Source organism: Carya illinoinensis, chromosome 3 (genome assembly GCF_018687715.1).
Source record: "Carya illinoinensis cultivar Pawnee chromosome 3, C.illinoinensisPawnee_v1, whole genome shotgun sequence".
NCBI lineage: Eukaryota > Viridiplantae > Streptophyta > Magnoliopsida > Fagales > Juglandaceae > Carya > Carya illinoinensis.
The window spans coordinates 36,250,945-36,278,456 of NC_056754.1; the positions used below are offsets into that span (position 1 = coordinate 36,250,945).

At 37.0% G+C, this 27,512-nt stretch overlaps 1 protein-coding gene across 1 annotated transcript; it reads right to left on the bottom strand.

Annotated features, from left to right (window-relative positions):
• Positions 1–9,996: 9,996 nt before the first annotated feature.
• LOC122304151 (aspartate aminotransferase, mitochondrial-like) lies at positions 9,997–25,062 on the bottom strand. Its single transcript, XM_043116240.1, has 10 exons — positions 24,816–25,062; positions 23,834–23,919; positions 13,960–14,166; positions 13,684–13,789; positions 12,854–12,958; positions 12,587–12,759; positions 11,145–11,304; positions 10,606–10,701; positions 10,394–10,488; positions 9,997–10,311 (listed from the first exon to the last, which is right to left on the bottom strand). The coding sequence occupies exons 1-10, from the start codon at positions 24,987–24,989 to the stop codon at positions 10,239–10,241; spliced, it is 1,275 nt and encodes a 424-aa protein (XP_042972174.1). The 5' UTR covers positions 24,990–25,062; the 3' UTR covers positions 9,997–10,238.
• Between the last annotated feature and the right edge of the window lie 2,450 nt (positions 25,063–27,512).

Below are 27,512 nucleotides of genomic sequence, written 5' to 3' on the forward strand. Positions count from 1 at the left end.
CTTCAACAAAGCCATGTTGGCTAAGCAAGCTTGGAGAATTTTGAATAATCATGCTTCTTTGGTAGCAAGGGTAATGTAGGAGAAATACTTCAAGAGGGGGAACCCGCTGGAAGCTAGATTTGGCCATAGTCCTTCTTTGATATGGAGAAGTCTATGGTCTTCTATTGACTTGATTAAAAATAGACTGATATGGAGGATTGGGAGTGGCAACAAGATCAAAATATGGAAGGATAGATGGATTTCTTCATCTTCCTCTCACATGGTGCATTCTCCTATGAAGATATTATTTGAAGACTCCTCTCTTAAGCATCTTATTGCTGAGAACATAGGTCATTGGAATGTATTGCTAATTTTTGAAATTTTCAGTAAAGAAGAGGCTAAGGCCATATGTAGTATCCCTCTCAGTAGGTTGGGTTTTGAGGATAAAATCAGATGGAGTCTCACATATTGACTTTTTTCTATTAGGAGTGCTTACCATCTCGAGCACTCAAGGTTGATGACTGAGAAGGGTGAAACTTCAATTTTGATAGCTAATGAATATGGATAGAAATTGATTTGGAAAGTAAGAGTGCAAGGAGTAGTACAATATTTTCTTTGGAAAGCATGTCATGACTTACTACCTACCAGATTGAACTTAGCCAAAAAGAATAGAGTTGATGATAGCATGTGTCCTATATGTGAGAGGGAAGAGGAGTCTACCATTCATACTTTGTGGTGTCAACCAGCTGCTTCAAATGTATGGGCAGAGAATAACAGTCCAGTCCATAAGTGGCCTAGTACAGCAGGGGACTTCATGGAGTTATGGAAGTAGTTGAATCATTGCTTGGAGGAGGAGGGTGTGACGCCCCCAAATTCCGTTTGGAATAGGACGGACATTTGAAGCGTCGAGACATGCAACACAAGGTTACCTGCCCCCGTTCATGACATATAAGATGCAATGTTCCTAACATGCATCTAACATTATGCAATATTCACAGTAGATAAATTTTTTCTTTAGCAATACTATGCACCAAACTGAAATATCTCAAATGCTTAAAACATACTTCATATATAAAGACCCATTGAATAACTAAGATCACAACACTGGTCCAAAATGGTTATGATCTAAACAGTACTGGAGAAACAACTCTATCGTACAAGTAGTAATTTACGTTAACTACTATATTGACATTGGCGTCGTACTGTCACTCAGTCAACTGCGTCTAGTTGGTCAGCTCCTGATTCTCCTTCAGGTCCTGTAACAAGATCTACCATTCAGGAGGAATGGTAGTTGGGACTACCATAGTGAGATTTGATTACAGATCTCAGTAAGTTAACAAAAAACTTCCACACAGGCTAATGATGCATGGATGACAGTAAAAGCATGAATGCATAATCAAATTCATAAGTAATTAAAGCATAACTTGACGTACAACATAGTATAACTGACATAACGTAAATTGAAACGTGAACCGAACTTGACTTGACATGAACTTGATCTAAAATTTGACTTATCATGAACTTGTTCTGAAACTTAACTTAACATGAAAAATACATACTCCACAGTTGTTGTGGCCCCATGTATTCTACACATCACAATGCAGTTAAATACATACTCCATAGTTGTTGTGACCCCATGTATTCTACGTGTCACAATTGCTGTGTCTCACGTAATGTATGCGTCACAATTGCTATGACCCCATACTTCGTGTGCCACAGTTGTTGTGGACCCCACGAAATTAAATGTAATTCAAGATGAAACGTGACTGGAATATAAAAGGACTGAAGTCCTGACATAACATAACGTGACTTGAACATAATTTAAAATACATGACCAACTTGAGATAGAAACATTTCGTAACATGGCATAACATATAATAGACAACATATTTAACATGACATACTTGCAACAGTGAATATTACATGACTTGACATACATGTATTAGATGGCATACTTAGCATGACGTACTTGTAATGTACAATAATACATGACAGAATATATTATGTAACAGATAAAAACTGATGACGGAATAAATTATGTATAACAGACAATTACGTGATAACTTGGCATGTCATGACATATATGATAATACACATACATATGTTATAGTTCTTTTACTTAGCACACATACTGATGCAGGGGGATCCGAGACAGATGATGCTAAGCTGTCAGATTGCACTTTGATGGCGCTGAGATACCATGAGTTGGCAAATCAGCGCAAAGGCGGGAATTGATCGTGATGTGTTCCTCATTGGGGCCGTTTTGAGTGCGTTTCAGTCTTTTGGCCATAACTTTAGCTACGGGTGTCAGAATCGCACATAAGACCCCAATTTGGAAAGCTCAAATTCTGTTGTTTTCCCCTCCGAATCACTAGTTTTAGTTATTTTTTACTATTTATGGTAATATTTCGTTTGTCAGTTAGGAAGTCATTTTAAACCCGATTTGGGCCGGATTTTTTGCAAATTGCTTATTTTATTTCGAATTTCAATTTAGAGTGATTTTTGAAATTTTGCTATTTTTGGCAAAATTCGGATAAACATGATTTTTGGCTATAACAGTCCGGCTTGTGGACTGATTTTGCATTATTGCTTGATTTTATAATATTCCGTTAAACCCTAGAGACTTTTCTCTCTGGTTTTGGGCGATTTTTCTCCTGTGAATCATCTGTTGGAACTAGCCTGCAGGATAATTGCTATTCTGTCCGACGTCACATACACAGTAGATTACTAGTAAGTTAAAAGCTAACTTACCTCGATCTTCGCGTTTCTTATAAAACCACAAGCGCAATCACAAGGAACTGTAATTAGTGATTTTAAAAGTTATCACTAAGTCACTAATAATTTGAAATATGGAAAATACTAACTTAAAGAGTAAAATTTCCATTTTACTCTCTACATGTAGGAAAATGACCATTTTACCCATAACTTAAGGATTTTGCATACTAACTCCAAAAGTCACCAAAATTTACATGCCTCATGTAAATTTTATCATCAACTCAAATATCAATTTAGAAAAATTTAAAACTAAATCACAACTATTAAAACTCCATAGGGTTGAAATTCTCATATGCTATTTCCATTGACTTTTGTTTCTAACTTGTTTTGATTAACCTTTTGATCTATGACTTATAAAAATGTGATCTTCAAACCAAACCATCACATGATTTAAAAAGATGTCCTAAAACATATATAAGCTTCTAATTCAAGATCACATGGTTAAACATTAACCAAAACATAAATTGAGCCAATAACATTCATACTTTAGCCTATCCGAATATCTCTTTGCATAAAATTTTATATATTTGAAACTAATATCAAATATCTTCAAAATAATATTATAACATGTATATAAGTGGCTTAGGATCCTCCAAAAAATTATCAAAATCATTGGAATAGGTTTAGACCACCAAAGAGTTAAACTTTCTCAAAACATAAACTGTTTTTCCTCTTCCAGTTTCTAAGTTTCTAAATCTAAGAAAATCTTTCATCAAAACCTTTAATCATGCAAAAATACTCAACCAATAATCATATACACATGTTAACAATACTCCATAAAAATTTCGGACCAATATTTATCATTAGCTTGGTCAAAAACTCCAAACTATAACATATTCTCCAGTTTATCTCCCAGAATGACCTTTTTATAGTTTACACAATATTGGACTAACCAAATGATCTTCAAATGTGACAAATAAGATATTCACATAAACTTGATTAAAAAAGGAACAACTTATATGAAGGAGACTTTATGATAAAATACTTATAAAAACTTCGAAATGAGCGTGCAAAATAACACCTAAAAGCTGTCCGAGAGAGTGTTTGATATTCTTTCAATGGAAAGTATAAATGAAGATAATTTCGTGGGTGGGTGGCTAGAGATACTTATGGACGAGATATGGAAGAGATGAGGCTGGAGTTAGAGTTGAGTGTAGGTCTCTCTTATCCGGAGTGAGAGTTAAGTGTAGGTCTCTCCTACCCGGAGTGAGAGTTAAGTGTAGGACTCTCTTACCTAATAATATTTACAAAAATCAACTCAAGATATTTTTTACCCAATAATATCCATGAAATTAGCTTAAAATATTTTTATCCAATAATATCCACAAAATTAGTTTAAGATATTTTTATCCAATAATATCCACAAAAATTAGCTCAAGATATTTTTATCCAATAATATCTACAGTTTTGAACAGACGTTTCGTCCGAAAATATGAAAAAGAGTTATTGCGCCATAAGACCTTAAATAACCTACCGAGTCTAATGGCACAAACCATAATACATTTTGACACTTCTAACTATCTCCAATAATCAAAAACACACTTCTGATACCATAGTAAATAATAACACTAACTATGTAGTTAGACTAAAACTTATACGATTAATGGATTCGTGAAAACTTATGGGGTCTTCACGAGATTCCTAAAGTTAATAGAAATTTCACAACTGAATTTCTAGCGGGCTGTTATAGAGGGGGTTGGTCTTGTGGACTATACATTGAGGAGAATATGGTTTAGGAGAAATTCTTTTATCTTTGAGAATAAGTTTGAAAGCCCAAGAGCTTTAATCATTGCTACTCAACAGAATAATGAAGATTTTAGAGCTGCTAACACTTGTTCTAAGCCTACTCAAACTAACAGAATCCTGGTTAGGTGGAAGAAACCCAATGCTGTGGCCTACAAAATTAATTGGGATGCTGCCCTTGATGCTAAAAATAAGGTGGGAATTTGGGTTATAATCAGAGATTCGGAGGGGGAGATTCTTGCCTGTTTGTGCTTAATGATGTCTACTCTCTTGAAGCCTGTTATGGCTAAGGCACATGCCTTGAGAAGGGCAATGACCTTTTGTTTAGAGTTGGGTTTGTCGAATGTTATACTTGATATGGTGATAGTTAAAGATACAAATGGTGAGGATGAAATTTGGGCAGATTATGATGTTTTAATTGAGGACACTAGAAAGATGCTCAAAAATAATTTGAATTGGATTGTAAAGTTTACTCATAGGAAAGCTAACAATGTAGCTCATACACTGGCCAAATTGGCTCTTACTTGTAATGATGAACTTGTATGGATAGAGGAGGGTCCTCCACAGATCAAGAATTCTGTGTTGAGTGAGAAATATTGTAATGATTTATCTCTTGTTAATGAAATATACCACATTTACTTCAAACAAAAAAGTGGGGGATCCACGAGATGTTACAATCTAGGCATATGAATCAGACAAATTTATAAGAACAAACAATTTATATCTTAAATTATCACAAACAACATGAGAATCAATCAATTCAACAATGGATTTTATTTTCCTTTTTCCTTTTTGTTCTTCAATCTCATTGAGTATTTGAAGGTATTTTACTCAACGTCTTCAATTTAGTTAATTTCTCAAAGAGACTATATAAGCTTCCATAATGTCTTTTTTATCCCCATAAGCATCATTAGAATACTCATGTCTACTAGTATTGGAGGCAAAAAAACGTAAAATCCTATTCTTCTTAGCTGAAGGATCGTCACTTGACCATGTATCAATGAAAGTATATTGTATGGAACTTTTTTCTTTGGGCTATTCATAATCTTCTTTTTTTTTTTTTTTTCTTTTTAAAGGAATCATTATCTTTATTCAACGTAAAAACTCTATACCCAGAGTAGCAATACAACTTAGGATTTCCTCAACTTCAATTAGTACATCATCTATTTCAAGAGCCTTCTTAGCTAAACAATGAGCCACCTAATTAGTAGACCTTTTGGTATAAATCACAATCCAATTTTCAAACTTTTTAATAATGTTCTTCACATCTGATATAACCAAACCAGCTTGACCCCAATGATCACCATCTCCATTGATCTCTTTAACTACCTTTAGAGCATCTCCCTCAAGGAAAATCTTCCTCAGACCAATATCAATCCCCAATAAAACAGAATGAAGAGTTGTATATGCCTTTGCAAGGTGTGGATCATGAAAGAGAGGTTTGGTCATTCTCATTGTGGCCATGATTTTCCCTTCCCAGTCGCAAATGACTGTGCCAACGCAACTTTGTATTTCTGTTTATCTATAGCAGCATCCCAATTGATCTTGTAGCAACCATTTGGAGGGACTATGTGATACCCCATATGACAAGGATAAGGGTAGGTGGTATATGGGATCCCACATTACTTGGGAATGAGAATTTCTTGCTCTTTATAAGGTTTCAATAGAACTATAATTATATTATTGATTAGTTCTTTTGGAGCATAGGCCATGTGGTTTGGCCCTTCCATTGGAGCATTACAAATGGTATCAGAGCCTATCTCAACTAGAAATGTGGGACTTAAGTTGTGCCACCTACAATGGACAGATTGTCAAATGCTGAAAAACTATTTCTTTGGAAGGCTTGTAATGATGGCTTATCAACAATGAAAAATCTTTGCAAGAAAAAGATTGTCAAAGACCCTAACTACCCTATATGTTTACAACATGAAGAAAGTATAGAACATGCAATATGGAATGTGAGTCAGTGAGAGATGTGTGGAGTCAAGACTTAGTATCTGGATTAATGAGGGCTTCCACCTTTGCCTCAGGATCAAGCCTTTTCACTCCACTTTGAATTCTATAAGATGTAGGATGTGGCAGCCACTTGTCATACTAGATTTTAGTGGATTCACCATTCCCAATCCGCCAAAGAAGCCCTTCCTCAAGCAGGGGCTTAGCTACCATAATACTCCTCTAGATGAGGGAAGGATCTACACGACCAGCTTTTAAAAAATCACCACTTGAAAAATATTTAGTAGACAAAACACTAGCAACTAGAGAATGTGGATTCTGAATTAGTCTCTAATCTTGCTTAGCCAACATGGCAAGGTTAAAATGTTCAAGGTCTCGAAAACCAAGTCCATCAACTACTTTAGCCTTCCCCATTTTTTCCCATGAACACCAATGGATCTTTTTTTCTTCAACTTTCTGACCCACCAATATTGCTGTATAATTCTATTAATCTCCATCAAAATGTTTTTGGGAATCTTGAAAACTCCCATGCAATATGTGGGTATGGCCTAAATCACTGCCTTGAGGAGTATCTCTTTCCCTTCTTGGGATAATAATTTCATTTTCCAGTTACTGATTTTATCTCTCACTTTATCCATAATATTCTTGAATCCTTTTGATCTAGATCTGCTAGCCAGGGCTGATAAGCCTAAATACTTTTCATAAGGTTGTGTAGATTGAATCCTAGCCACTTGTGCTGTAATCTCTTTGGCATCTGCTCTTGTATTTTTACTGAACAAAATGGAAGTTTTTTTTTATTTAATCTTTGACCTGAAGCTTGCTCATAAATGTCTAGTACATGAATTAACTTACTCCACTCCAGAGAATTGGCCTTGTAGAAGAGAAGGTTATCATCTGCAAAGAAGAGGTGACTAATGTGCATCTAGTTCTGAGCTAATGGCACTCCTGTGATAGCACTTGAGGCTTCTGCTAATTAGAGGAGGCTACTTAGTGACTCAACACACAAAATAAAAAGATAAGGTGATAAGGGATCACCCTGTCTAATAGCATGAGAGGGAAGAAAAGGTTGTTGAGGAATCCCATTAATGAGAAGAGAATAGGAAATTGTTGAGACACACCTCATGATAACCTCAATCCATCTATGATCAAATCCCATTTTCCTCAAAACTGCTTCAAAAAATGTTTATTCAATCATGTCATATGCCTTACTCATATCTAGTTTCAAAGTGATATAGCCTTCCTCACCCTTCAATTGACTTTGCATAGTGTGCATTGCTTCAAAAGCCACATTTATGTTGTCAGTTATTAATCTTCTAGGTACAAATGCACTATGAGTAGGAGATATAATAGTTGGGAGGATCTTATTCAATCTATTGGCCAAGACTTTAGCGAGGATCTTATAGATGAAATTGCAAAGGCTAATTGGTCTAAACTTAGTCACTTTTGTGGGATTTTTTACCTAGGAATTAAAGCTATATGAGTAGCATTAAAAACACTTGGCCAAAATCCTGACTAAAATGCTTCATGAATTGCACAACAAACATCAAACCCCACCACAGACTAGTGGTTTTGATAGAAAATTGATGGAAAACCATCTAGTCTTGGGGAGCTTAAAGCATTCATTTTAAAAATAGCATTTTTTACTTCAAAGGCAGCAATATTTTTGGTTAGTTGGGAATTCATGTCGACAATAACTGAGGTCTTAATATGCTTAATACAATCCTCTATCTTATCTTGATTAGAAGATGTAAAAAGATGCTGAAAAAAGCTTTGAAACAAAAAACTCACCTCTTTTGATGTATTGGTTGACCTTCGATTCTCATATGAAATTTTTGTAATCAAGTTGGTCTTTCTTCTTTAAATTGGGCACTTGTGGTAGAAACTTGTATTCCTATCTCCATCTTTTAACCACTGTTGTTTGGCTCTTTGCTTCCATTTTAAAACTTCATCTTCAAGTAAACTGTCCACCTCCTTCTTCAAGTTGTTGATACTTGAATTACCATCTCCAACATTAGCCTCTTGTAATAGCTTAAGTTGATTGAGCTTTGCTTAAATAAGCCTCTTTTGGTTCTTGAAAGAAGTTTTGATCCATATCAAAAGTTTCTCTCTACATCTTCTCGGGCCATTTGTAGCCTCTTGAACTTTGGACAACTGATGAAGTGCATTATCCCAAGCTCTATTGATCATCTCCTAACATTCCTCTTTCTTACCCCAACTTGTCTCATATCTGAATGGTCGTGCCTTCTTCTCCCCTCAATAAGAAGGATTGGGTTGTGGTCTAAACTTTGACCAGCTAGAGTACCAACACTAGAGTTTGCAAATAAGCTTAACGAAGCCTGATTTCCGAGAGCTCTATCCAGTTTTTCCTTTGAGAAGCTCCTCCCATCTCTTTTATTGCTCTAGGTAAAAATGTCTCCTTGAAATTGTACCTCACTAAGGCCACAAGCCTTAATTGTTTCTCTAAAGTTCTCCATCTGCCTATAGAGTCTCACCATAGCCCCTTGCTTTTCATGTTAGTGAAAGATCTCATTGAAGTCACCAATGTATAACCAAGCATTGTCATCTTGTAGCTTCAATCCTCTAAGGAGGTTCCAACTGCCAACTCTTTTTGAAGTTTCAGAACTCCCATAAAATCTAGTTAGAAACAACTTGTTTCCTGAATTTGGTAGAGTCACTTTGAGATAGATGTGACTTTTAGTGTAAGTTGCTAATTCAACTTCCATTTGATCTTTCCACAGGAAAGCAATCCCACCACTTAACCCCTTATTGTCAACTACAAAGTTGTGCTTAAAACCAATCTTATTCCTAATGAACTCCACCTTGTTCCTATTGCACTTAGTTTCAATAAGGAAAACAAAGTCTAGGCCCTTATCATTCACTAAATGGTGAAGTTCCCAAAGTGTTCGAGGGTTCCCAAGCCCTCAACAGTTCCAACTTAGGCAGATCTTGACTATAGGTGAGGCTGCATTGTAGCTACCACCTTTGAGATTATGCGATTACTCTCAGTAGGGTAATCCTGGTGTTTTGGTTTTTTTTAGCCATAAAGGTGCAATGAACCCCCTTGAATCTTACTAGGGGCTCTCCTATTAAACTAGCAGTCTCATCAATTCTAATGGTATGTGACTCTTGGGCTCTTTTCAATCTAGTAGATATTGTATACTCTGCTATTGATACCTGAGCTAGAGGATCATTTTTACTACACTTAGGCCTTGTTTGGAACTTAGACTGAACTAAAATCAACTTAGTTCAATCTAATTTTAAGTTGAGTCTAACATCCAATCACCCAACACTCAAATTACTAAATTCATTTCAACTCAAAATCTCTTTTCACGTGAGACCCACATTGAGATCAGAGACTGCATTGGAAGTCTCATATTCCATTTCAGTAATAATAATGTTCACGGATAAGCACCAGCGGGACTTGAATTATTTAGTTTCTATTACTCTGGCTCGGGTATGCCCATATTTCTCAAATAACTGGAAGATATATCAAAGTGCTTTGCTCAGATTCCTTTTAGCACGAACCGATGGGCTTCTCAACAAATCTTACGATAAATATGGATGTAATTTTATTTATTTCTTGGTTCATGCTTACAAGATCGATAATAAATCCGACACCAACTGTTGAATTAAAAAGAAGGAAAATTTAGGAAGAGACCGTAATGACCTCTATTTTATTGCATCCTTTCCTACTTATAAAGGGATGGGAATGGAGGTTTTCAAATATCTGAATGCCTCGGTACATACTTCCAAGGCGACCTGGAGGATTCTTCTTCTGTAAAAAGTGTCTATGCAGATTTTGTGACCTCATGGATGGCATTAGCCAAATATCCAATGTTGCCTGTAGTAACTCCAGCCATACTGTGTATGCAAATATCACATGTTAATAATGTGCCATTTCTGAGCTATTATGTATAAGAAAAAGGATGGTAGGACATATTACCTGATACGACCATTTCGAGTCAGGTAGATGTGAAATTCACTCGTCAAGCGATCAACTTGTTCAGGCGCCAAACCACTGTAGCAGAACATACCAATCTATTTACAAGGACCCAAGTAATTAGAAATGACAACTTCAGCAAATGGAGCAAATTGGAGATAGATAAATGGACAAACCAATTAAATTGAGTATGTTTCTGACAAATGCTAAGGTACCTGATTAGTTATGTGCTCCCATGATAAGGGTGACCCCATCTTTTCAAGATTTTCTCGTAGAGCTGTTCGCATTCCAATGATGCGATCCGCCATAACCTAGAGAAGATAACGATAATCTTCAAATATATATAAGAAATAATAATGCTGATGCACTCTACATAAGCTGAAGAAAAAAATACGTCGATGACGGATTTCCTGCCAAATATGATCAAATCATAAAGATCAGAATGCTTATCTGAAGGTTGTAGCATTACCTCACAATAAAATGGACTTGAATTTCAACCAAACAAGAGGGTCTTGTGGTAATTGGGTCCATAAAATTTTATTAAATGTTTATTTTTTTCCTGAGCTTATTAAGTTTTAAGGAACTCTTGAAAAAAAGAAGCCCTAAATTCCACAAAATGATGAAAGCTAAGCTAGCCTTAAAGCCTAGCCTGTGTCATCCACAAAGGGTTAGGTAGACAGCAACAATGGCACATTCTACAAGAAGATATCAAAAGGTCAAAAAAAAAAGCCATAATTGTAGTACGATAAATTACCTTAACTTCTTTGAGCCATAACTTCTTCAACCCTGGATCACTAAGAATGGTTGAAACTATGAGTGCACCGTGAACAGGCGGGTTACTATACATGGGTCTGGCCAGCAGCTGCAACTGACTTTTCACAGCCATGGCTTGTTTTTCATCTTCACAAAGCACACTGCAAAGCATAGTGAAGTATGAGAGAGATCTTCCTATCTAAATTCACTTGTCAAACACCAGAGATATATGTGCATCTGTTGCATAAATTACCTAGTGAACATTAGGAAGTAACGTCATTGACATGGCAGAATAGATGAATTTCAATAAACAATATAATTATTTCTCATATATTTTCTTAATTTGTTACATTTTCCTTTTTCATATTTTATTTATTCATAGCTTTAAAGGAGTGATGAAGTATAATCCATCGAAAGCTAGACATGGTAAAATTTCACGTATGTTCAAACTAATATTCCCTGCTTCGGTAAACCTCTAATTCTGAACAATTTTGCTCACAAGAAGATTATAGGGAGCAAAAACCAAAAATTGTTAAATTCCCAAGTGACGAAGGAAATCTGCAGTCCATAAATTTATGCCATTATTACTGCAGTTTTGGAGCCCAAAGGGAGGGAGGGAAAAAACTCTTCTACAGTTCACATATGGTCGTTCGTTTTGCACTGCTGCTTGGGCCAGATTAACAGACAATGGTAATTACGAACTTCATTCATCTATCTAAAGGATTAAATGCTCAAAATGCCGAGTGCTACCTTTTTTTCCTATCTCCTTTTTTTTTCCCCCCCTCTCTTTTTTGCAGTTTATCTCATTGACAGATAGGCAGTGTGGGATAAGTAAAATTGAAAAAAAGTTGAAAAAAGGTGTGCATGAAGAGAGAAAATCAAACCAGCACATATAATCATATATATATATATATATATGTTTACACACATACCATCCCTGTTAGTTTAGATGACATTTTAGACTTTCAAAAGGGGAAACTGAGATTAACTAATCTAGATTGCCTATAAAATCTAAATAAAGCAAATGAGCTGATTTTTGTCGAGAAAATTTGAACTTCTAAGTGGATTTTACAAGTTCGTGTAGTGTAATCATAAAATTCCTATTTTACCATGAAGCTTGCCCCCAAGAATCCTGGCTTGACACCAATTATCAAATTTAGGCATAAGATGACTACATATAATTGGCTTAAACCTCCTTATCAAAACATAAAATAAAATAATTGGCTTAAACCTCAGTAACTGACCTGCAGATCTTCAGACTTCACACACCACAATCATATTGATAACGCAGGAAAATTGCTATGATAACTCAGGTAAATTGCTAAAGACAATTCCCAATCAATGTGTTCTCTAATTATCTAAAAAGAGATATGCAGTCATTTCCTATTGAGACAAACCCAAGAACAAAACAAATTTGCATTCAGAAGATAATTAGATTATTACCTTAGGCATCCTACTCTCTGGCCATAGAGTCCCATATTTTTTGCATATGATTGAGCAATTCCAACTAGATGTCCATCCTCAAGAAAAATCCTGATGGACTTTGCATCTCTCTCTGGATCACCGCTAGCAAAACCTTGGTACGCCATGTCAAAGAAGGGAAAATGACCTTTTGCCTGAAAATGATCATAGTTCTCACTACTTACCAATTAATACTGAAAAATCATGAAGGAAAAGAAAAACATAGTAATAATAAGAACATGATATTACCTTGAACTGGTGTGAGATCTCCCTCCATTGCTCCTCTGAAGGATCTACTCCTGTAGGATTGTGAGCACAAGCATGAAGAAGGAAGAATGAACCATTTGGAGCATTCTACATCCATGTTCAAAGGGCAGGGAAAATAGCTTTTAGTCAGTAGTGAAGGAATGAAAACAACGGCCAACAGAGTAAAACTTGAAAGTATTAGAGCATTGGCATTGGATTAGCCAAATGCCAATGCTTTTCATATTTTGAAGAATATTGATAAAATTGAATCCACATTGAATTAGCTAAACACTTTTTATATGAAATTTTAGCTACAGTAAATTCATCCCACATTTCATATATGAAAACAACTATAGCTTCTTCAAACTAGTATTTTATTATTTCTTCTCACATTCATCCCACATTTGATATTATTATATTATATATATGGAATTTTTATAGATTGTACATATGAAATTTTTATTTATATAATATGAGATTTCACCATCTATGTACATATGAAATTATTATATTATAGATTGTTGGATTGTGAAAATAAAAATGAATATGATTGTTAGAGGTTATTGAAAATTATGAAAATAAAATAAAAAAGTATTAAAAAAAAGTAATTAAATAAATATAAATAATAAAAAATAATAATATTTTATTATTATAAAGAATATGATGGCTAATCCAATGTAGATTTTAAGTGTTGAATGATTAGCTAAAAGTTAAAAAATGACATATTTTTCAAATTTTAAAAATTGAGATGGCCAATCCAATGCCAATACTCTTAGAAACGAGGTACAAATACCTAAATAACGTAGCTGGGAACCTAGACTTTTCTTGCTTACCTTTATATCATCCATCAGTCCTGCGAAATCTAAACCCCGTGACTCTGGGTGATAGTAATGGAAGGTCCTTTGAGGTACCTGGGCATCTCTCCAGATGTTATGGTGGCTGTAAATATTCTTATGTTAGAGTCCAAGTAATAAAAAAAGAAAGAAAACACGACATAATCTTACTCGAAAACTAAATCTGAAAAAGGACGGGTTTGTTGGGTGTTGGGAAAGGAGGGTAGGCGGAAGCATTATCAAAGATTTAAAGGAAATATGGGCCATGGTACTCACTTCGCCCAGGTTGGGACCGGTATGTGAATTTGTGAATCAGGATGAAAACGCTTTTGAAAGTCTGCAAAAAGTCGGCATGCACCAGTCCCAGAGAGAGACTGAACTGCTGCAATCCTCTTGTCTCTGATGAACTCAGATTTCTCCCCGTAGGACAGCTTCAGTGTTTCTTCCACCATCTTCACACTTCCTCCCATAGGAAGATACTCCCTACACAAAATAAATAAATAAAAAAAGACCATACAACAATTAAATTAGTTCAAAGCCAAAGATGAAAAATGATATATATACAGAAGATAGAGAGAAAATGAAACAAAGCTCAAAGATTAATGGCAAGAATTAAACATGAACAGATATCTTTGGAGTCGTAGTAGACTTCCGATGCATGAAATGCTTGATATGAAAATTAAAGAAATAATGAACCAAAACTTTCAAATATTATTAATTGAAAGTAAATATAAATAATATTTAAACAAAACTTACACAAGCTTGAAATAAAGAAAAGAAGAGAAGGAAGGTGAATTGAAGCTTGCAAGTAAGTAGGGGAAGCAGTTCTTGCTGAAGGTTGGTTCGGCCAGAAAGTTCTGCCAAACAAATGAAATGAAGAGCCCTTTTATAGAATAAGGAAGCCATTTTACAAATAGTGAACCCATAAATTACGGAGTGAACAGTGAAAGTGAACAGTGACTTTTTACTGTTGGATGATCTTAGGGTCCAAATTTTGAGCTGGTATCTTCCTGGGAGGAAGTTCCTGCTTAAGTACCCATTCAGTTGGAAGAGTTACATCCTTCCAAAAGAGCATCTTGGGTGTTGTGATGTTAGAGTTCGAAGTTGAACTATACATCAAAACGGTCTCATTTTTTGGAGACCTCCAACAGTGAGGATTCAGAGTTAGAAGCTTCCTCAGCAGACTCGACGGCCTCTGCTCCGTATGACAGCGCTTTTGGTCATGACTCAGAAGACTATCCCCCTCAACTGGGAGATAATTGAATCATGCCCGACCATTTGGCCTCTTCTCAACCCCGGAGTTTCAACTTTTTGGGGGCGGAAAGGTGGTTTGATCATCACAATCAGACAAGCACATTAAAGACAGAAATGCTTTCGGTGCTTTAATTATTTCAGTTTACTTTCGGCACAACCAGACAGCACATTGAGACAGAAATGCTTTCGGTGCTTTGAGTGCAGAAAGAATATTTCACTTTCGGCGAAAGGAGACAAAAATACTTTCGACGAGTGCATGCTTTTCTGAAAAGTGAATAGTAAAAAGTCACTGTTCACTTTCACTGTTGTGTGTGTGTATACGTATACGAGTGAGAATTGGTGGTCTAAAATGAAAATTGATATTACGCACGTAGCATTTAAAAAAATTATGCCTTTCATATGGATCCAAAAAAACATATAAATATCCTTCTGTAGCTGGCAATAATTGATGAAACCATCACAACCTCCTCCTCGTAAAGACACAGGTGTGTGGGTACAAATATAACTTGTACGTAAATTTGCACATATATGATTAGTGTTGCTCTTATGATTTGTCCAAGAATTACATAAGATAATATAGAGAGAATATTTAAATAGTTCGTCAACTTGCCTACATTCATTGGAGCCAAATTTAATATGTTTATATGAGATTACAAACACTCAAAATTTTCTCACGTCCACTCTCTCTGTTTTTGCCCCCTATTATGGGTTTTTCCAGAACCTATATTTCACCCACAACCATTTGCCTTGATCGCTCACCTCAATGAGGATAGTTTTAATTTTCAGCATAATGACCTATTTTTATATGAGAAGTCCTAGGGAACAAACACCCACAATTCTTGACCAAGAGAAAGATTTCCAATAGCTTCTTTTGATGCAGCAATTTATGGTCAATATTTACTATCAGAGAATTGGGTTGTCCTAATATGGACAATGGACTTTGGGTGGGTGGGTGACTATACATGAAGAGGTAGCTGCGCATAAACATGCATACTTTGGGGATTCCAACAATTAGAAGGTTAAATTCTGAGTAATGGCAAATTTTAGTGTCTATAGCATTTATTTACCAGATGTCGAGAGTTACACATGTATTATATACAAATAAAGTTGCGTATTAATCTGCATACCAATACTGATTCTTTCATATTTCAAATTTAAATTGATACTATTTTCAATAAAATCTACTTTTTGATTCAACCAAATTAGATTGGTACATATTAATGCACAAATGTGTTTGCAACTAGATTTTTTCTTGTGAAAATAGATAGGTGGAATTGAAACTTGTTCAAATAAAGATTTTGAGAGGAGTTTTCTTTTCTCACATAAAGTTAAGCAAATGTCTGAATTATCATTGCATTGATTAAAAAAGAAGAATCAAGACAACTCTTATTTTTTTAAACCAAACATAGCAGCCTCCTTTCATTCAGAACTAAACTAAAAGAGCAACTTTTAGGTCGGTTAGTTTAGTAAACTATAGAGGAGACATTACAAAATTCTCATCGCTTACAAATGGGGTAGGGTGAAAAAAAATCACTTTCAAGGATCATTAAACTGATCAAGTTTGTATCGTGGTGCCCAGGATCAACCCTAGTGGGCCATGCTCCTCCGGAGGTCGAACTAGTTCGGCAGCCTCACTAGTTTAAGCCACAAGGGAGTGCATGCAGGGCCATGGCCCACCAAGGGGGTGGCCCCTTGGTATGGTGGATACTAATTAAATTCTGCAATATGGACAATTCTAACCCCAACCCAAACCCACCAACAGGAAACTCAATATGTATACTATGATAGAATTTCTTAAAGAAAAGAAACAATAAAGTCTTCTCTGTTTTCTCTCAAGGAAAGCAGGTGAAGTGGGGTCCACTAGGATTCTAACAGAATCAGGGGTGGCAGAGAGTGGGGAGAATAACGGTTTCACTGCTGCAGACTAGAGGCAGAGAGTGGTGGTTCTGGTTGTTACATGGCGAGGTTCGCCTCTGCAGTGGAGCGATTGAGGGAGGTTGGAGTTGCGAAGGAACCAGAAGTAGCAGGGAGATGAATGAGTTAGAAGACCGGTGGAAGAAGTTGAAGTTGACAGAGGAGGAAGCTCTGAACATTGAGGTGGATGATGAAGGTCCGGGAGAAACAAAATTTAAGGAAGAAGTTTGTTTGGTAGGGAAGGTCTGGATCGAGAGGAAGTTAAATAGGGGTGTGATTGAATCGGTTATGGCAAAGATATGGAAGATCAGTAGAAGAGCAAAGTTTCATGTGGTGGGGTCGAACATCTTTGTGGTAGAATTTGGGTGTATTACGGATAAGCTGAGAGTTATGGACGGGAGGCCTTGGCTCTTTGATGATCATCTGTTTGTTCTGCTGAACTATGATGGTTGCATACCTCCACACAGGATGCAATTTAATGTAGAGAGATTCTGGATACAAATGTCTGGGATGCCCATCAAGTGTATGAATAAATCTAAGGGGGAACTGGTGGGAGGTACAATTGGCAAAGTAATCGAGGTTGAGACAGGAGAGGATGGATGCGGATGGGGGCTATTTCTAAGGGTTCTTATTGAGATCAACATTGAAAAACCACTAGCCAGAGGTAGAACTATCACTCTAATGGGGAGGAGTTTCTGGATCCCTCTGAGGTATGAGAAATTGCCTCATTTCTGCTTTAGATGTGGCTGCATTGTGCACGATGAGTCAGGCTGTAAGGGGGAGAAGGAAGGAGAGGCTCAATTTGGGGCTTGGTTAAGGGCAGGGGGCAGATCAATAAAAAATGAGGGAAGGAGGTACAAGGAGCAGTCTCTGAATGTTCCTATGAGGGGGGTAATGGGTGAGGAAGGAAGTGAAGATGTAAGGGGGGGGGGGGAGAAGGGTATGAAAAAGGGATTGAAGGGGGAGGGGGTTTTGGTGTGGAGGAGGTGACTAGCACTCGGGTATTTGACTTGTCAAACATAAAGGTGAAAGAAAAAAAGGGAGAGGGTGCAAATGAGAAGGAAAGTGGAATGAGTGAAAGAGTTGAGGGTGATGTTAGTGAGAAAGGGAAGGTGGAAGGAGGCAAGGAGAGGATCTTGAAAGAAAGACTAGAGGAAAAAAAAGGGGTCTATGAGAGTACATTTGTGGCAGGTGTGGAGAAAAGAGGTAAGGGGAGGGGGGTTTGGAAGAAAAGAGCAAGGGAGATAGGGAGGAAGGGGGAGGGTTTTGTTGTTTCTCTATCACCTTCAACTAGGAAGCTGAGGTCAGGGGTAGACAATGATGAGGATGGGAGAGTTGGGAAAAAAACTAAAATGATGGAAGGTGGCAGGGGTGGGGTTAATGATCTGGTGGTTCTTGAACAGAAGGAGTGTAACACAACAGAATTGGTGGTGGCTGTCACGCAGCCCCACCTATCCCCATGAAAATCTTAAGTTGGAACTGCCGAGGGCTTGGGAACCCTCGGACAGTTCAAGACCTCTGCTATTTGGTGGAGGATAAGAAGCCCAGTATAGTATTTCTAATGGAAACAAAATTGAGGAAAGTTAAAGCTGAAAGTTTAAGAAGGAGGCTTAAGTTTGAAGGGTGTATGGTAGTTGAATCAGTTGGAGCAAAGGGAGGTCTGATCTTGATGTGGGATAATCTGTATGAAGTAGAGGTGATGAATTACTCAGCATGGCATATTAGTGCATGGATCAAAGAACCAGTCAGTTCAGAGAAATGGCTGCTAACTGGCTTTTATGGCCAACCTGATGTTAGTTTGAGAGAAGAAACATGGAGTCTCTTAAGTTCTTTAAAGCCTCAGAGGGATGAAGGTTGGTGTGTAATAGGTGATTTCAATGAAATCTTAGCAAATGATGAGAAGTATGGAGGCAAACAAAGATCTGAGAAACAGATGGATAGCTTTAGAAGGGTGCTGGAACTGGGAGGTTTGTATGATTTGGGCTGGAAAGGGGACAAATTCACATGGAGTAATAAGCACGAGGATGAGACTTTTACAAAAGAGAGGTTAGATAGGGCAGTAGCCAACTCAAAATGGATGGACACTCATGCCGAGGGGTGGGTGGAGGTGCTGGTGGCTAGGTCCTCAGACCATAGACCCATTCTACTGAATAAGAGTCCGGAAGGAGATTTGGGGGGTAGGAAGAAGAGGCTGTTTAGATTTGAGGCAAGTTGGGCTATAGATGGTAATTGTGAAGACATCATTAAAACAGCTTGGAATGAGTCTCCTGAGGCAGGGATCTCTACAATGGAACTCTCTTATAAGTTGTCAAAGACAGAAGGTGCTCTTAGGAGGTGGAGCACACAAATGGCTTATGATCAGAAAAAACTCCTAACAGAGAAAACTGAACAATTGAGAGAGTTACAAAAAAAGGAAGGAAGTCATAACTCTGCAGCTATCAAAAACCTTCAAAGGGAGATGGGGATATTGTTGACCAAGGAGGACTTGAGGTGGAGGCAGAGAGCCAAGGTGAACTGGTATCAACATGGGGACAAGAACACAAAGTTTTTCCACTGTTGTGCCAATCAAAGAAGGAAGGTGAATAGGATTCAAGCAGTTTTTTGATGAAGAGCACAATTCTTATAAAAAACCAGAAGAGCTGGCAGGGTTCTTCAAAGCCTATTTTGAGAGACTGTTTTCTTCATCAAATCCTGGATTTGGTGAGGTTGAGGGTTGCTTAAAAAATCTGGAACCTTCAGTTACCAGTAGAATGAATGAACAGTTGTCAAAAGCATTCACCCGAGAAGAAGTTGAGGTAGCTGTCAGACACATGGCACCATACAAGTCACCTGGACCCGATGGCTTTGGGGCTTGTTTTTATCAGAAATACTGGCATCTTATAGGAGATGAAGTCTGTTCTTCAGTGCTGGAATGGTTGAATGGTAACTCTCTATCCCCTCTTGTAAATCACACTTTCATTACTCTTATTCCCAAGAAAAAAGAACCTAAGTTGGCTAGTGATTTCAGACCAATAAGCCTATGTAATGTGGCTTATAAAATTATGGCAAAAACAATGGCTAACAGATTGAAAAAGGTCCTAGACACCATCATTTCCCTTAACCAGAGTGCATTCATACCTGGGAGATTAATCTCTGATAATATACTCGTAGCTTTTGAGGTTTTGCACACCATGAAAGTGAGGAAGAAGGGAAGAGAAGGGTATATGGCCATTAAGCTTGATATGTCAAAAGCTTATGACAGGATTGAGTGGCATTTTCTGAAAGCTGTTATGGAAAAAATGGGATTCTGCACGAGGTGGGTTGGGCTGGTCATGAGGTGTATCTCTACAGTGTCATATTCAGTTCTTGTAAATGGCAAACCAGGAGAGAAGATTAAGCCATCAAGAGGGTTGAGGCAAGGTGATCCCCTCTCACCTTATTTGTTTATTTTGTGTGCTGAGGGCCTTAGTTCACTGCTAAACAACTCAGATCTGAAAGGAGAGACAAGGGGAGTAACTGTCTCAAGGGGAGGAACTAGAATTAATCACCTCCTCTTTGCTGATGACTGTATCCTGTTTGGAAGAGCAAGACTTGAGGAATGGGAGAAGATCAAAGATTTACTAGGGCAGTATGAAAAAGCTTCAGGTCAATTCTTGAACAAAGAAAAAACTGCAGTTCTATTCAGCTCCAATTCCAAGGAAGAAGAGAAGAGGAAAATCATGCAAAGTGGGGGTGCTGTTATGAGAGGATCATATGAATCCTATTTGGGGTTACCACCAGTAGTAGGAAGTTCAAAGTATAATGCTTTCAGATGTATTAAAGAAAGAGTGTGGAGAAAGATTAATAACTGGAAGAACTCTTTCTTGTCTGCAGCAGGGAAAGAGGTGTTGATCAAAGCTGTTCTCCAGGCAGTGCCCACGTACACAATGAGTGTTTTTCAACTCCCAAAACAACTGTGTAAGGAGCTCAATGTTATGTTGGGCAAGTTCTGGTGGGGTAATCACCAAACAGGAAAAGGGATGCAATGGAGTAGTTGGGAAAAAATGGGGAAACAGAAGGGGGATGGGGGACTGGGCTATAGGGATTTAGAGAGCTTCAATTTGGCTCTACTGGCGAAGCAGAGCTGGAGGTTAATTCATAATAATAATAGTATGGCTGCAAAGATCATGCAAGAGAAATATTTCAAGAAAAGAACTCTATTGACAGCAAAGTTGGGAGATAGACCATCCTACATATGGAGGAGTATGTGGAATGCATTGAGATTGCTGAAAGAGGGACTGAGATGGAGGGTAGGGAATGGGGAAAAAATTAAAATTTGGGGGCAAAAGTGGCTTGCCTTGCCATCATCTGGCATGGTGCAGTCACCTGTTTCAATTCTAGACAAGGAAGCCTATGTGAGTGAACTGATGATTGAGCCAGGCACTTGGAATGTACCTCTGGTCAGGAGTATCTTCAATGAGGTGGAAGCAGATCATATCTGTAAAATGCCTCTAAGTAAACTAGGGGTGGAGGACAGGATGATTTGGGGGCCCACTTCCAAGGGTCTGTTTTCTATAAAAAGTGCTTATCACCTGGAGATTGAAAGGAGGCAAGCTGCACAGGGTGGTTTCTCAAGGCAAGTAGAGAGGAAAAGGGTGTGGGATAGCATGTGGAGGCTGAATGTTCCAGGAAAGTTAAAAATTTTCTTCTGGAAAGCTGCTAATGAATGTTTGGCTACTAAAAGGAATCTTTTTGTGAGAAAGATCATTAACAATCCACTGTGCCACATCTGTAATAGGGAAGAGGAAACCATGATGCACGTTGTATGGCATTGCCCAGCAGCCTGTGATGTATGGTCAGAATCGATGAAGAAGGTGCAGAAAATGAAGACCAATGAAGTAGAGCTTCTGGCGTTATGGGACAAGCTAAGGGTTTTACTGAATGAATCTGAGTTAGAAGTGACTATTGCTATTATGAGAGGGTTATGGTTGAGGAGGAATGAAAGCTTCTTTGAAGGGAAATTCAAAACCCCAAGCCAAGTTTTAAGAACAGCAAAGAATGACATACTCGAATTTCAGCAGGCACAACAGATGGTCACAGTCCAGAGCAGTAGTATTGGGAGTGAGTGCAGAAGAGATAAAGGGTGGGAAAAACCAAGTTCGGGTTATGTGAAAGTTAACTGGGATGCAGCAGTTAGAATTTCGGAAAAGAAGGTGGGGATAGGGGTTGTGATGAGAGATGAAGATGGGGATTTTCTAGTGGCAGTGGAAGAACAGAAGCAGCACATTGATCAGCCAGTGATAGCAGAAGCTCATGCACTGTGGAGGGCCATGGAAATCTGCAGAGAACTAAGGTTGGAAAAGGTGCAATTTGAAGGGGATGCTTTAGTTGTTGTTAAAGCAGTTAACTCGACTACAGAGGACCTCTCCTTTCATGGCAGCTTAATTGAGGATATGAAAATTTTGCTAAAACAAAGGTCTAATTGGTTAGTCCAGTATACACACAGGTCAAACAATGAAGTGGCCCATTTATTAGCTAAGGAAAGTCTTTCTTTACAGACTGGTTTGGTATGGATCGATAGTATACCTGACTGCATTAAGAAAACTGTAGAAAGTGACATCAATTGTATTCACCAATGATTAATGAATATAGTTTCTTCTTCTCAAAAAAAAAAAAAAAAAATATGTATACTATGATATATTGTGGTCAATGGGTCCGGCTTGGGTCCAGTGGCAAAATAACGTCGTGTCACGTTGGTTAAGGAAAAAAATTATGCTGATGGTCATTCTAATTAAGAAGTTAAGAATTCGGGAGTTTAATACTATTGGATTTTGGAATCCTGCAGATGATTAAAGTAATAACAACAACAACAACAACAACATTAACAACAACAATAATAACAATAACGGAGAGAATAAGAAATAAGAAAATTTAAATTTAATTCAAATTTAATGCTATTCATGGACCTTGCCTCACAACAATTTTAAATGTCTTTCTAAAACATTTAAATTTCACGCATTTTATTTGAAAAAAGGTAAGTAAACTTTTTATTCATATAACAAATTCTATTTTTATTGGTGAATCTCTTTTCTTTTTTTCAATAAGAATATGCGACACTTACACGCTCTATATCTATAATTACTCAATAAAAAAATAGTGCTAGACATATGAACAATATTATAAAGTGGTACTAATTCTATTTGCCTTTTTTTTTTAATTTGATTTTGAATTTTAATATTTTTACTATTTTTAATAGTTGACATATTTTATATAAGTAAAATTGTAAATAAAGATAGTACTTCCAAAAAAAATTCGGTTTAAATGGGCTAACAAATCATTACGGTGAGCAATAACTTAAGCGCTACTTTTTTTCCTTAAAATTTATGAATAATATTGTTATTCGTTAGCTTAGACTAAATAATATTCAGTACCACGTTGTTGAGACTTGAGAATTCAATATTAAGATTTCTTTGCTCGGAACCATGTTGTAGAAATTTATTTATCTATTTATTTAAAAAAAAAAATCCTAAAACTTCAAAACAACACTACACGGTGTCGGTTAGACTAACCAGAAGTATCCAGTTATTTTGCCACCGGATCCAAGCCGAACCCGTGGTGAATAAAGATTGCTTACGGTAGAATATGCTTTCAACTCTTAACATTATTAAACCCTAACAAATTTAACAACCAAAAATCTACCAAATTCCTTTCCAAATGCTAAATGTAATAAAAAGTTGTCCCGATTCCAAAGGATTGCAAATTTTAGACGTATTAAATGGAATGCAGAATGAAGTCCCCGACGAAAATGCAACTAAAAATAAAAAATAAAAAATCAGAGAATCCAAAACCACAAAAATACAATCAAGTTGGTTAGCGGAGGATAAAAAGGTAAACCCCAGGGACCACCATAAATTGTGAAAGTTGAAAGGGACATAGCTATCACAAGGAACGGCATTGGGAAACGTGTAATACACCAAGGAAATATCACTCAATTACACGACGTAATTGAATCTAGTGAACTCACATGTTTAAGTTTCCTGCAATCCTCCGCTCTGCTTCTCGAACGCATTCCAAAACAACCGGTTTTCCATTATCATCACGGTAAGCACCCTTTTAATATAAATATAAAGAAAACAAAGAAAAAAAGAGAGTTACAAAGATAATCGATAAAAGAACACAACTTGATCAAAATGATGAATGCTCTCAACTCTGTTTCAAATAAATGAGAGAATATAAGAGAATTTAAAATTATTCGGTTTGAAATTTAATCTCTAGGAACCCAGAAATCAAATATCTTCAAAAAACAGAAAAGGAATTTAATATATCAAATTCAAAAAATATTCTTTGGCTTAACAAAAGGTGTTTCTTGTAGAAATGAAAATCTATTTGTAATCAATACACAATTGAGATGAGCCGCACGATAATGAAAAATAATCATGATTTAACTCTTATATAACCATACTCAGTCCGACAACGAGTACTGTATGACGCACCAATCCTGAGATAACCCAACTCTTTTAGAAAAGGTTCTCAAGAACATTTGAATCTATCTTGTTTCTTCGGAATTCTCAGTAGGAAAAACGAAATAGCATAATCCAAGCAAAAGAAAAACAAAACAAAGGAAAATGTTGGGAAGATAACAACTGAAAACTGAAAATTAACCCTCAGTTTTCTTTATTTCTTTTTGTGAATCCGAGTTTTATAATCTATTCAAAAGAGAGCGTACAGAGCAATTAACAAACACAAGCGAAGATCTCAGCTTTTACATTATAAACATCCCTCAAATAATAAAACCTGCAATCTCCAGTCTCAACTCTTCGGATTTTGAGCCTTGTAAAATAGTTTTCCTACTATTTTCAAATAAGAAAAAAAAGCAGTGTAAACATGCCATTCAAAATTTCCAGTACGTCCGTTTTTTCTTTCTCTCCATTTTATTTTCCCGGCAACCGAATGTAGAATTCAGAAAAATTGAAGAGAAACTTCCGGAAATGGAAAAGAGAACTCACAACTCCGACATTGACTTTATTCGGGCTGGAATCGGCAAGGAAAGCCTCCGTAACACCGAGTATAGGATCCTTCGGTGCCGGATCCACGCTCCGCCACCAAGACGACATCGATCTCGCTCCAGAATCTGAGCTCCACCTCGGGACCCGACCTGACATCACCGCCCTAAACGCCATTTTTCTCTACGTGTATGCGCGCACGGAGTGAGCGGAAACCGTAGTGAGGTGAAGTGTGGCAATGGAGCTAAATTTATAAGAGCCTTCTGCTTCGACTACATGGCGGTGACGTGACGTGAAGCCATGCTAAATTAGAGCTGGCAATGAGAAAATACCAGGTTACCCCTCAGGTTTTCTGGTATGTGACGGCGGCCTTGAAGTGTGTGAAGCAGCAGGTCGTTCACGAATTAAATATGGCCACGTCATCCGAGTCAGCGTATATGATAATCTCGGTTTCCGAAACGGAACCGTGTGACGTTCATGCGAATAATAATTAGGGAAAGGAAAAATATTGGGAGCAGCCCCAGTTTGAGAGCAGCCGGGCGCACACAATAAGTGGCGTAGTCTAATGATGAAAATGCCCTGCTTTCCGTTCCCTCCCTCAGCATTCTGGTACATTTGATTTTTGAGAAAGAGAAGAAACAGAGCTCGTGTTCCCTCCTCCCTCCCAAAAGTAAGAAGTCGAAATCCCTCTCTCCCTCCCGAATCTCCTCATCCTTTTGATTTTTGAGAAGGTTTCATAATTGAGCACTCGAGTTAGCTGATCTCTCCCGAAACGTGTGTTCTCGATTGTCGAAGGTTTCATAACAGCACTCTCCCCCTCGTCTCGCTAAAGCTCCCCCTCCCGAAAGCTCCTCAGCCCTAGAAGCCAAGCAACCACCGACCTCAACCCTCCCCACCAGGACCCTCAGCCCTCCCGAGGAGATTAGTCCCCATGCCCTAGGTCCCTAAGTCCACAGATTATTTGGGAAGGTAAATAATCTGTGATTCTAGGGCTTGGGCAAAATTAATTTTTTTTTTGGTCTATTTGCTTCATTATTTTTTGCTCCCTGTATTTGCTAGAAACTAATGGTGAAATTCGGTTCTTCTGTCATTTTCTTTTCAGGAACTGGAAATGCTTCAGGAAGAATTTATTACTCGCTATCCAGGTTATAAGTTCAAGCTCCTTCATTACAATGTATCGTTTATTTTGTCTAATTTCTGACTGTTCTTTTAGATTACGTCTTAGACCTAAATTATGGTAATTGTATGTTTTAAATATTTGAAGGTTATTAGTTTGCACATTCTCGTGGACAAAAACTACTTTTGACATCACAATTTTATTGTGATGAATACTGTGATATGATATGAAAAAACAACATTGTTGCTTGGGTAATTGTAAGCTAGCATTCAATGATTCACAATTTGATCCAAACAGAACTGCTTGACTTGCAACATTTCATTTCATTTCATAAACTGGACGAGTTTTTGAGGACTTTTGATGCTTGTTTGTTTCAATTGTTGCATGAGATTTTGTTCCTCGGCAAGTTCTTGTTTAAAAAGCTTGATTGTAGTTTAATGCTTGCTGTTATTTCAGATTTACTTGTTTTTTTTTTGTCTTCCTATTTTAATTTTTTTTTATTAATTTTTTTTTTTAACTTTAAAATCCTCAAATAATGTTCTCTGCTATTAATTTGCAATTGATTTAAACTTTCAGGTACCTCCTTACCATTTTAGCAAGAAGTCTCTCTTTCTGTTCTGTTTGTGCTTCATCTGGTGTGGAGTAACTTCTGGATAGCTTTTTATGCTAAGCTAGTTTTTCATGAAATTCTTAAGATGGAAAACAATAGCTATTCCAACTTTTTTTTTTCATATTCTTTCTACTGGTGTTTAGGTTATTGTGCATTAGACTTTCTGTGTTCTATAGTTTCTTGTCCATGAAGTTCTTCATAAGCCCCAAAGCCACACCGATTCTTTAGATTTATCAAGGTGTGAGTTTTTTTTATTTCAGTCAATTGGGTATGTTCTTTTCCTCAACCATGATATATATATATATATATATATATTTTGATATATAAACAAATTTTATTGACATCCCGAAAGGCACAGCCTGAATTACAACTCTGATGCCCCACCTAAGTAGGTACATTAGAGGCAAGAAAGCCTCCTACGGCCATGCCATTAAAATTTATTCCTCAACCATTAGATATTGAATGCATATTTTGTCATGCTTCCACTGCAAATGAGTGCGCCTCTGGCTCTATCAGACCTTTAGGTGTCTTTGTGGACATGGGTGTGCTCAAGATTTTTCCTTTATCACCAATGTTGGTTGCTTAAGCTCAACAGATTTAAGGTTTTAATTAATAAGTGTTTTAATTAATGTGTAATTCCTATTAAAAACAAATCTTATTCATACAAATAGAGCATATTAAGTTTTGCTAGAATATTGGTTGGCATTTTATATCCAGAATTTTTCAGATTTGTGTTTGTGTTAACAAGGAGGTGGCTCCCGATTAAAGTTTCATCATTAATCCTGTTTGGGCAAAAATAATTAGGCTCTTTCCTACCCCTTTTACAGAACTAGCTGTGACAAGTAATTTCTTTTACTTCACAACTAGTTATATTTTTCCTATTTTGTGTGTATGAAATAGCTTCAGACAATATATATTTTGGTTTCGTTAAGTACCGGTTAAGACAATATATAAGACGAAGTTGGGGAAAATT

Excerpts from the sequence above, each read along its gene's own strand:
- LOC122304151 (XM_043116240.1), bottom strand. The coding sequence starts at position 24,989 with ATGGCGTTTAGGGCGGTGATGTCAGGTCGGGTCCCGAGGTGGAGCTCA. Across the intron at positions 11,305-12,586 it reads CAGAGAGTAGGATGCCTAAG|TGTGCTTTGTGAAGATGAAA; the intron begins GTAATAATCTAA and ends TATGCTTTGCAG. Across the intron at positions 10,312-10,393 it reads ACTCGAAATGGTCGTATCAG|TATGGCTGGAGTTACTACAG; the intron begins GTAATATGTCCT and ends TTGCATACACAG.